This window comes from Megalobrama amblycephala, linkage group LG10 (genome assembly GCF_018812025.1).
Source record: "Megalobrama amblycephala isolate DHTTF-2021 linkage group LG10, ASM1881202v1, whole genome shotgun sequence".
Lineage (NCBI taxonomy): Eukaryota > Metazoa > Chordata > Actinopteri > Cypriniformes > Xenocyprididae > Megalobrama > Megalobrama amblycephala.
Window position 1 is genome coordinate 25335298 of NC_063053.1, and position 12609 is coordinate 25347906.

Genomic DNA, 12609 nt, shown 5'->3' on the forward strand with positions numbered 1-12609 from the left:
GAAGTTGAGGGGGCAAATGGTCAAAACGTCCCCTACCTTGGCTATGTCAAGCTGACCATCACTTTTCCCAAGGACTTTGTGGGAGTTGACACAGAGGTACTTACTTTAGCTTTGATTGTCCCTGATCTTTCTTCTACTTCTCAGCCTTCAGTGTTGATTGGCACAAACACCTTGGATAACCTGTACAAAGACTTTTCACGGCAAGAAATTAGATACTTTTCTCCTATTTATGGATATAAGCAAGTGCTAAAGATTCTGGAATTGCGCCAGAGGCAGAATGTAGAAGGAAATGTTGGACTAGTGCGACTATCTGAAAACCATTCGCAGGTGATACCTGCTGGACAAAGTGCAGTTCTTTGTGGAAAGGCCTCTGTTGCTGTATCCCATTTAGATAAATGGGTAGTTGTCGAACATCCATCTTTTTCCCCTCTGCCTTGTGGCTTGATAGTTAAGACATGCATGGTCACGCTTGAAGACAAGAGACATTGCCACTTACCTGTTGTAGTCGCCAACCCTACCACACATGACATCAAAATCCCTCCTAGATGTGTTTTAGCTGAATTAAAGGCAGTTCAGTCCATATGTTCAGAGGAGCGTAATGACCATGATAGCAAACCAAGCTTCATTCCAAAGTCCACTCTTGAGTTTAATTTTGGTGATTCCCCCATCTCACCAGAATGGAAGAGTAGGCTTACCAAACGGCTTCAAGGAATGCCAGAAGTATTTTCCTTACATTCCCAGGACTTTGGATGCACTGATAAGGTCAAACATAGGATAAATCTTGTGGATGAAACACCCTTTAAACATCGGGCAAGACCCATACATCCAGAAGATCTGGAAGCTGTGAAGCAGCACCTTCAGGAGTTACTTGATGCGGGAGTTATACGAGAATCTCAGTCTCCCTTCTCCTCTCCCATTGTTGTGGTCAGAAAAAAGAGTGGTGACATTCGATTATGCATTGACTATCGGAAATTAAATCAAAAGACCATCAAGGATGCGTATGCACTCCCCAAACTTGAAGACACGTTCATGGCCTTAACGGGGTCCAAGTGGTTTTCGGTACTTGACCTAAAATCTGGTTATTACCAAATTGAGGTTGAAGAAACTGACAAAGCAAAAACAGCTTTTGTATGTCCGTTAGGATTTTATGAATTCAACCGTATGCCACAAGGGGTTACTAACGCCCCAATCACATTTCAAAGAATAATGGAAAAGTGTATGGCAGACATCAATCTTCGCGAGGTCCTTGTCTTTATAGATGACATAATTGTCTTTTCCAAGGATTTGGAGGAACACGAGGAAAGGCTGGTCAGAGTCCTAAACAGGATTAAAGAATATGGTCTTAAACTTGCGCCAGAGAAATGCGTTTTTGCACAAACCTCAGTCAAGTACCTCGGCCATATAGTGTCAGACCAGGGAGTGAAAACTGATCCCGATAAAGTAGCCGCTGTCAAAACCTGGCCGATTCCTAAAAATCTGAAAGAACTCCGCTCCTTTCTTGGGTTTGTTGGATATTACCGACGTTTCATCAAAGATTTCTCCAAGAAGGTGAAGCCTTTAAATGAGTTAACTTCAGGGTATCCCCCTACCCGTCGGTACCTTAAGTTAAAGAGCAATGCCCAGTACAGGAACCCCAAAGAGCTTTTCAATGGCAGATGGACGACCTCCTGTGCAGACGCATTTGAATTGATCATTAAGGAGCTCACAACTGCGCCAGTATTGGCCTTCGCTAACCCCAGGTTACCATACATTCTGCATACTGATGCAAGCACATCAGGTCTGGGCGCTGCTTTGTATCAGGAGCAGGATGGACAAGTTAGAGTTATCGCCTATGCAAGCCGGGGGCTTTCAAGTAGCGAGTCCAAGTACCCTGCCCATAAATTAGAATTTCTGGCACTTAAGTGGGCAGTGGTCGAAAAGTTCCATGATTACCTCTATGGAGGCATATTTACAGTGGTGACAGACAGTAACCCCCTTACCTATGTTCTTTCCACCGCTAAACTTGACGCAACTGGGTATAGGTGGTTAGCTGCACTCTCGACCTACAATTTCAAATTACAGTACAGGTCGGGGAAGCAGAATGTTGATGCAGATGGGCTGTCTCGTCGACCTCACGCAAAGCTCCCAGCTGATGATGTCTCTCTGAAAGAACAAGCCCGCATTCTTGATTTCACTGAACAGCTTACTATGAATTCTGGTGAACCTGAAATTAGTGATGATGTGGTAAAAGCCATCTGTGACAGTCGTCTCATTCAATGGCAGGAGTGTCCAAACGACTTACCTGCTTCCTTCGTCAGTTCCTTGGCGATGCACGAAACTGCTGTACCTGATGCTTATGCACAGGAAGATCAATGCGGAGGACTACCGACCATTTCTCACCTCTCCCCTTCTGAAATTCAAAGTGCACAGTTAGCCGATCCTTGTATCCGAGAGGTTATTGAACAACTTCGAACCGGGGAAACTCCTTCTAGTACTTTACGGGCTGCTCTTCCCAGATTACCTTACCTCCTCAGAGAGAAAGACCGCCTGGTGTTTCGCGATGGAATCCTATACAGAAGAAGGAATTTTGCTGAGAAAACTACCTACCAACTGGTCTTACCTGAAAAGTTCCATCTAGATGTTCTTAGGTCCCTGCATGATGACCTCGGACATATGGGTGTTGATCGTACACTAGATCTAGTTCGAAACAGATTCTATTGGCCCAAGATGGCATCAGATGTTGAGCACAAAGTCAAGACTTGTGGACGGTGCATACGAAGGAAGACCTCACCTGAAAAGGCTGCACCTCTTGTGAATGTTTCAACTACTCGTCCCTTGCAACTTGTGTGCATGGATTTTCTATCTCTAGAGCCTGACCGTAGTAACACCAAAGATGTGTTAGTAATTACTGACCACTTTACTAAATATGCACTTGCGATCCCAACCCCTAACCAGAAGGCCAAAACTGTTGCGAAGTGCCTGTGGGAGCATTTCATTTGCCATTATGGTTACCCAGAGCGCCTTCACAGTGACCAAGGCCCTGATTTTGAATCCCATTTAATAAAGGAGTTGTGTGAAGTAGCTGGAGTGCGAAAGGTCAGGACAACCCCATACCATCCAAGGGGAAATCCTGTTGAAAGATTCAATAGGACGTTGTTAAGCATGCTTGGAACTCTAGAGAACAAAAAGAAAAGCTGCTGGAAAGAGTATGTAAAACCTCTTGTACATGCTTACAATTGTACTCGCAATGAGACCACGGGGTTCAGCCCTTATGAGTTGATGTTCGGGCGTCAGCCTAGGCTTCCTGTAGATCTGGCCTTTGGATTACCTTTAAAAAATGAGGGAGACATGAGACATGATACATTCACAATATGTGAAGAATCTCAAGTCACATCTTGAAGAAAGTTTCCGTATTGCGAGCGAAAATTCAAAGAAGATGGCGGAACGGAATAAAACCCGTTATGACAGATGTGTGAAAGCATCAACATTGCACAAGGGAGATCGTGTTTTAGTCAGAAGTGTTCGACTCAGGGGAAAGAACAAACTCGCTGACAAATGGGAAGGAGTAGTTTATGTAGTCATTGACCAACATGGTGATTTGCCAGTGTACAAAGTATGCCCTGAAACTGAAACAGGACCCATTCGGACGTTACATCGGGATTTGTTACTCCCATGTGGAACTCTTCCATCTGAAATGCATGAATGTGAGACCCAGAGTCCAGTTCCCAAGCGCAAAACTCGCAGTGAGACAGCCTGTAAACGTTCTGAGGAAACGGAGGAAATCCCTGACTCTGATGAAGAGGAAAGTTATTGTGTAACACCTCAATTTGATATTGTGAAGGAGTCTTTTACAGTTCACACTTCTGAAGTAGCTCACCCAAACAGGAAAAGTACTGTTCCTTCACCTGAAGCAAGCTTGGAGATCGACCATGGAGTTCAACATGACATACCTGAAAGGGAATTTCAGGACATTGATGAATTATCTGTGATTGAACCTGTAAACCCCATAAGCAACTTACCTGTGAATCCTGGAGCCAACTTACCTGTGAATCCTGAGGTCCATCCTGAAAGAGAAAAAGATGCTGAAATGAGTCGTCCACCTACCCTGGAGGTGCAGGATCTGAATCATCATGGAAAATTATTCATTCCAGAACCCAGTTCAGCTGAAAAGGAGATAATTGAAGCCGAAGAAGCAAACAATGTAGAAAAGGATGAAACTGAATTGAGAAGGTCTGTCCGACATAGAGAGAAACCTAAAATCTTGACTTACCCTGAACTGGGGAATCCTCTGGTGACCATAGTTCAATCCCTTCTTCAAGGTCTAAATGTTGCTCTCTCTCGGAGTCCCTGCAGGATTTCTCTCAAGTAGGATTCCCTGTAACTCGGGGTTATGCACCTGTTGGTGATATGCAAAGGGACTTGCATACTTCTAGGAGGGGAGGGTGTAACCCTGACTGAAATTTGCAGTCCATAGGAAAAAACAAAAAACAAAATCTATTTTTGGCATATTTACCCTTCTAGTGAAACTGTTTATGTGTGAAAAAAACAGTGATAAAAGAAAATTGATAAAATAATAAAATGCTTTATTAATTAAATCAGTAACATGCAAATTACTGCAGTAACATTTATCCAATTCAGAGTTAGAATCTGCACTGCAGGTGTAGATTGTCAAATTGAGTATGATCAGCAGTGATGCTGACTCCGCCCACTGTGAGAGACGCAGACGAGACAGAGAAGAAACAGAAATGCATGAAAACAAAGCTTAAGAATTCTGTGTTGAAACGATCTAATTTTGAGAAATAACTACTAAACAAAGTATATAAAAGTTATTTAGAGTTAAATTGCTTACCAAATTGAGTAGTTTTGTGAAAAAGAGCTTGTTGTGGCCTTGTTGATCCGGAGCCTCGAGCCAAAGTTGGTCACCGTCGTCACCGTAGTTCGTGGTGCAATCTGAAAAAAAAGCAATCAAAGGAGTTGTGGATTTATTTTCATACATGTGATGAATTATAATGGTGTGTTGTATTCCTATGTGTGTTAAAATGAAGTGATGTGTTCATTGTATATGAAGTATGGCCTATGTTGTAAATGAACGTTAAATGTTGGTGTGAAGAGTAAATACTGTTGAAACAGAGTTGAAAAATGAGTTTCTAAAAATGTTATCCTGTGTGTCAGGCCAGTTTTTGTTGTATGTGTAGAAGTTTGGATTTTCGCTGTGATTCACGCGCATGGTGAGGATTCATCAAGCCGCGTTGAAAGAAAAGAAAGATGGCGAGCCCCCCAGACTGAATTTGGATCTCTGATTTCCTATCATCTTATCCACTTCGTGGTATCGTTTTTTTTCCCCTTCTGAACTCTGATGGACTCAGGTATATTTTCTGAACTGAATTTATCGAATGGACTCACGTATATTTTTCTAATATTGAATGGACTGAGGTATATATCTTTCTGAACTGAGGTGAACACTATTTACAATTTGTTTTGTTTATGTATATATTTCTGAAAAGTGTTATTTGGTTATATACACATTGTAAATTTTGAGGTAACCATTCATGTGAATGGTTACTCTAATTGAATCATCTTGGTTACAGTATTGATTTGAGTTTGCATTTGAAGCAAGAGAGTCAAACTACAGTAAAGGCAGGAGAATTAGAAATCTTAAAATTGAAACTAAACATATTAATCTATAAAAAAAAAATAAAAAAAAGATTTAAATTAGAAAACCAATAATTTTCAAACCTAAGCCAGGAGAAAGAAAAGAGGGAAATTATCAATCAAAGAGTCAACAAAGGAAAGGTTTTGTTGAATTCATTTTATTTGTGTTTTTTTTTTTTTTTTTGGTTTATTAATTTCTTTCAAGTAAGAACTTGATTATAGTTGATCATATTGTATTTTTTGTTTCCCCTTTTTGTTAAAAGTTGACATTTCATCGGGTTTGCCTTTGTCAATTATCATTTACTGTTCATCGCATCAACATTTCAATCAGAAAGAAAAAAAGAAAATACATAATAGCAAATAGAACAAAAAAATCTGAAACTCCAAACTTGTGTTGTGTATGCTTTGCCTCCTTCGAGCTTCGTACCTTCTGATTGGCCCATTGATCCAGCTCAGTGCATTGAAAAATTTAGCTACTACTTGTTGGCATTGAGTCAAACATTCAGCTAACACTGTTCGTGCATACTCCTAACGAGCGGGTGTTACATTTGGGATTTACAGTACTGTTACTGGCTTCTCAATGTATGATTCCAGTTTTTACTGCTCAGAATATAATGGTTTGTTTTATCTGAATTTACACATATTTATCATGTTTTATTTTGCAGATTGTTGGTGTCAGACACTGACTGAGTCAACTGATCTTTTCACAGTAGATTGTTACCACCAACCACAGGCCAGACTCTATGATCTGGATGCATCTCAGAAACACTGACACAATATCAAATAACACACCATGAATAAATTACAGAACAAAGGTGTACACTGATAAAGTAATATATATATATATATTATCACTCTTTCTTATCCTAAAACAAGTTTTGAAGTCAGGCTAAAAACAGCAGTCTCTAAATTTCAGCAGTTGTCTGGAATTCGTCTGATGGAGCTCTCAAGAGATGAACACTAATAACCCCCATAAGACACATTAAAATCAGATCGTTTCACATTCAAGAAATAATTCATAATTATAAAATATATATATTATACATATTACACATAGATACACATCAAACAACTAAATAAATAAATATTAGAGTTCAATATACAAAGATTTGAGTTCATTACTTTCTATGCCTTATGGATCCATAAAATGCATATATCTGATTCAGTAATATGATGCCCATATTTAAATACAATACTACCCTAACTGAATATTTAATAAATGAGAATCCCATAAACTGACATGTACTGCCTCTGGTTTGGACTTTGATAACTACTGGATGGCTTGGATCAGACAGAAGCCTGGAAAAGAGCTGGAATGGCTGGCATCGATCAGATATGATAGCCAGTATATTTATTACTCCCAGTCTGTCCAAGGACGGTTCACCATCTCCAGAGACAACAGTAGGAAGCAGGTGTATCTGCAGATGAACAGCCTGAAGAATGAAGACACTGCTGTATATTATTGTGCCCGAGAGACACAGTGACTGAAATGACTGCAGCGCTGTGCACAAAAACTGCCATTTCAATAAAGCTTATGAACATTTCAATAAGGTTTGTTATTCTGTTGCTTGATGTTTTTAACATTAAAAAAGCTAATAAGGTCTCTAGAGTCTGTGTTAACAAAATAACACTGCAGAGTCTAAAGACACAGCTGTAGTAATAGGACTCTGTCATTACTAAAACACAGTCCTGTACCCACTCTCACTAGAACACATCACTGTTTATCTGTTTGAAGAAACTCAGAAGTTACACACACCTGCCAACTGTAAAAAAAATAAAAACTGTTACATCAAGAGGTGGTACTATTGTCCATGAAATGAACCTCGATGGCCTCAAGCTCCACAGACTCGACAGTTTTTGCTAATTCAGGGTTTCAATGCAAATGATCTGATGTTCGTTCCATATTTAAACAACTACACTGTTGAGTGGAGGACTCATCACCAGTTCAGCCTTGACATAAATCATGTTCACTTCATATCTCTTGCTGTTGCTGGCCGCAGTGTCTGGTAAATATATTTATAGGACAAAATAAACACTTTACTTAGTGTAAATAAATACATGATCCTGATTATTTGTACATTTCATGTTTATCCACAGGTATTGACTCTCAGGTTGTGCTCACACAGTCTGAACAGTCAGTAGTTGTGACTCCAGGTGGTTCCCGCAAACTGACCTGTGCCTGCAGTGGGTTCACTCTTAGTAGTGCTTACATGTATTGGATCCGTCAGGCACCTGGAAAAGGACTTGAATGGATTATTTATTATCATTCAGATTCTTCTAAGAGCTCAGCTCAGTCAGTGCAGGGCAGGTTCACAGCATCTAAAGACAGCTCTAATTTCTATTTGCACATGAATCAGCTGAAGACTGAAGACACTGCGGTGTATTACTGTGCAAGAGATACACTGTGGAAATACTAATACAGACAGCTGTTCAAAAACTCAGGTGGACATGGTTGAGTTACACAAGCTGAAAAAGGGAAAGAGCCTCTGAAATGACATAAGGACAGTCTACAGTGTTTTGAATGTACATACATTACATACAAAAACCTGTAAATATGAAAATTATTCCTTATTTAGAATCATACTTGCTGTCTGTTCAATCTAAAACATACATTTTCTTTTATTAATTGTGGATTCTTTTTTTTAATAATCCTTCTGCCACAAAACTTCACTACCTCTACTAATACATGGATATTGTCAAGATGAAGCTTATTTTAACAAAACAAGCAATCAAATAAACAAACAAATACAAAAACAAACAAACAAACAAAAAACACAAACAGAAGAAATGATTAAAATAATTCAAATATTAAACTTAATATGTACCATGATGCAGCAAGTGCACCTGTAACTCCAGCAACCTTTATCTTGATAAGATGTAAATACTATAAAGCAGACACATGTGGAACCACAACCAGCTAAATATACTAAAAACAAATATTCACTCTAAACTGGAAATTAGTTTAGAAATTAGACATCTAAAAAAATGAACCATCAACGAGGTGCTGGTGAATTTCCAAAAAAACAATTGATCTTTCCACCGTAGATTGTTACCACCAACCACAGGCTAGACTCTATGATCTGGATGCATCTCAGAAACACTAAATCAATAGCAAATAACACACCATGAATAAATTACAGAAAATAGGCATACACTGGTAAAGTAATATATCTTTTATCACTCTTTCTTATCCTTAAACAAGTTTTGAAGTCAGGTTAAAAACAGCAGTCTCTAAATTTCAGCAGTTGTCTGGAATTCGTCTGATGGAGCTCTCAAGAGATGAATACTAATAACCCCATAAGTCACATTAAAATCAGATCGTTTCACATTAAAAAAAAAAAAATTCACCAAAAATATAACCAAAAAGCAAAACATTGTGTCTTTAGTTTTAACTTTATAGAACAATAAAATGCAGTCTCTTTCCAATCTCTCTTTTTTTTTTTTTCGTAATGATTACATTAATGATAAATTTAATGCTATTTATTTCGTCATTTTGGAGACTTTTTATTTTCTTTGTATGGAAAAAGCAGCCACCTTTTCTGTTCCACAGAAGACAGTAAGTCATACGGGGCGTCATGAGAGTGAGTAAATGATGACAAAATGTTCAATTTAATATTCACCCTATACACAGGCGTTATGTACACATGTACCAATATGCAAATTCTCCAGTATTTATATACCCGGCTCATCCCTGGCTCTGTATATTTCTTGTGTTCCCACGAAGTAGAGAAGAAGAACCACTCATAAAATCATGTTTTATCTGTCTGTACTGTAAGGCTTGATTTTCCTGCTAAACAAAAACTGAGATAAAGCGTCCTGCAATAAACTAATAAAACTTTAATCTGGAAAGAAGATCTCAAAGAAGTAGCAATGGACAACGCCTTGCCCTAACCCCAAAAGGACAACGCCTCCCCCCCACACACACACACACACACACACACACACACACACACACACACACACACACACACACACACACACACACACACACACCTCCCCTTCCTCTGGCTCAAGTCACTGAAAGTTATTCAAAACATATAATGTAACTTGTGTATCTATTGTTTTTCCCTTTTCATATTTGGTATCATTTAATTTGTCTCAGTGCGATTGGTAAAACGGTCTCAATTTCACAGCAGTCACTAGTATCATGAAGAAGATTGAAAACTAAGGAAAATTCTGTCCTCTTTTGGGTGGTGCCTTTTGTGAAAACCCACTCCTCTCCCCCAAAACAGGTGTTGGTGTAGTAAATATTTATGATCCTTTCTGTTCTGGTCTGTATATAAGGTAAAGTGCAAAGCAGTCAGGCGGGATCTTCTGTAGGCCCCCACGGAGATGGGGGCCTACAGTGATTCACCCATCACTGTGTATATATGCATTTCTTTGAGTAACCGATGTTATGCATTTATCATTTCTGAATTGGCTTTAATTGGTTATTTGTGTAATTGACACGATACACTGTTACCTGACAAATAAATGTTATATTTGATTTACTCTGGATTCTCCTGATATCATTATTACCAGTAAATTATGGGAGGCTAATGCTACCGTAAATCTGTGTCCAGGGTAAAACAAACTGAAGGCGCATGAATGAAGGAGCAGTAGGCTCTTCATCTGAAGACCTTTTGATTTCTGTTTTACCGCTGATTTAGCAAGTTGTATGGAAGTGGCTAAATTAAAATACACTTTTGTTCGAGTGAGCAGTAGGCAACCGACTAAAGGTATTAGCCAACTTATTACACCCTCTGACGAAGATCAGACTGGTGAGTTTATGTCCGTGAGTTTACCGCGAAATCCCGGGGCGAGTATCTCTGTGTGGCATCGGGTCCCTAATGACTGAACAATTGAAATATGGAATATCCAGAATCATCAAATATCTAAATTAATGCATAACTAATGATGAATTTCTAATTGGAAACACAACCTAAGTGTAATAATCATTTGAAATTGGAGTCAGATCAAACGAGTGAAATTAAGTGAACTTAATAGAGACGCTGAAAAGGCATACACGTGTTAACCTTCGCCCAGGGGCGTCGGAGTCCGTTTTTGGGCCGATGCGGGGTTCCTTACAGTACTCATAATGATGTCTGTCATGCCTTGTGAGTACAATTCTTCAAGGTTTTTTGAGCAGTATTAAACTTTTCACCATTGATACAATCATAACCAAAAGGTCCTTTTCAAAATTAACATATTTTTGCGCTTAATTTGCAGATGTGTGCAGCACTGTTGAACACAGTCAACCAAGCTCACTTTCAGTAAAACCTGGAGAATCTTTGACCATTTCCTGTAAAGTATCAGGTTATGATCTCAGTGATGGCTCCAAGGGCACCTTCCTGGATTAGACAAGCTCAGGGGAAGATCCTTCGAGTTCATTGGCATGATCCATGCTGGTGGTAGAACAGACTACAAGGATTCACTGAAAAATAAGTTCACCATCTCCAGAGACACATCTACAAGCACAGTATATCTTAAAGGACAAAATCTGCAATTTGAGGACACGGCTGTGTATTATTGTGTTCGGTATACAGGCACTGTGATGAATTCCAGTTTAAAGCTTGTGCAAAAAAACATGTGCACAAACACTGAACATGCATGATTAAATAATTATTAAGTAAAATCATTTATTTATAATTATAAATCATATATTATAAATAATACACATCAGATACACATAAAAACAACAACTAAATAAATAAATATTAGAGTTCAATATACAAAGATTTGAGTTCATTATTTTCTATGCCTTATGTGGATCTATGTGGATCCATACATACATCTGATTCAGTAATATGATGCCCATATTTAAATACAATACTACCCTAACTGAATATTTAAGTGGATTATGCAAATTCATCTTCCTCTTGAACCTTCATAATCAGTTCTCTATCAGTGTGCAGCTCAATAATTCAGTACAACAATATGGAGCGTAAAGTTTTGGGATTTACAGTACTGTTACTGGCTTCTCAATGTATGATTCCAGTTTTTACTGCTCAGAATATAATGGTTTGTTTTATCTGAATTTACACATATTTATCATGTTTTATTTTGCAGATTGTTGGTGTCAGACACTGACCGAGTCTGAAGCTGTAGTCATCAAACCTGGAGAATCCCATAAACTGACATGTACTGCCTCTGGTTTGGACTTTGATAATAAATGGATGGCTTGGATCAGACAGAAGTCTGGAAAAGAGCTGGAATGGCTGGCATGGATCAAATATGATAGCAAGGAAATGTATTACTCCCAGTCTGTCCAAGGACGGTTCACCATCTCCAGAGACAACAGTAGGAAGCAGGTGTATCTGCAGATGAACAGCCTGAAGAATGAAGACACTGCTGTATATTATTGTGCCCGAGAGACACAGTGACTGAAATGACTGCAGCGCTGTGCACAAAAACTGCCATTTTAATAAAGTTAATGAACATTTCAATAAAGCTTATGAACATTTCAATAAGGTTTGTTATTCTGTTGCTTGGTGATGTTTTTAACATTAAAAAAGCTAATAAGGTCTCTAGAGTCTCTCTTAACAAAATAACACTGCAGAGGTCTAAAGACACAGCTGTAGTAATAGGACTCTGTCATTACTAAAACACAGTCCTGTACCCACTCTCACCAGAACACATCACTGTTGATCTGTTTGAAGAAACTCAGAAGTTACACGCATGTGCCAACTGTAAAAAAAAAAATAAAAACTGTTACATCAAGAGGTGGTACTTTTGTCCCTGAAATGAACCTCAATGGACTCAAGCTCCACAGACTCCACAGTTTTTGCTAATTCAGGGTTTCAATGCAAATGATCTGATGTTCGTTCCATATTTAAACAACTACACTGTTGAGTGAAGGACTCATCACCAGTTCAGCCTTGACATAAATCATGTTCACTTCATATCTCTTGCTGTTGCTGGCCTGCAGTGTCTGGTAAATATATTTATAGGACAAAATAAACTCTTTTCTTAGTGTAAATAAATACATTGATCCTGATT

The 12609-nt window shown here is 38.7% G+C and overlaps 2 gene segments (V, D, J or C); both read left to right on the forward strand.

Annotated features, from left to right (window-relative positions):
* The first annotated feature begins 7547 nt into the window (after window positions 1–7547).
* On the forward strand, window positions 7548–8048 carry LOC125277606. The segment is given in 2 exon segments: window positions 7548–7637; window positions 7729–8048. Coding segments are annotated over 2 exon segments (363 nt in total).
* A 3418-nt stretch (window positions 8049–11466) lies between these two features.
* LOC125277643 lies at window positions 11467–12022 on the forward strand. The segment is given in 2 exon segments: window positions 11467–11596; window positions 11680–12022. Coding segments are annotated over 2 exon segments (363 nt in total).
* The last annotated feature ends 587 nt before the right edge of the window (window positions 12023–12609 follow it).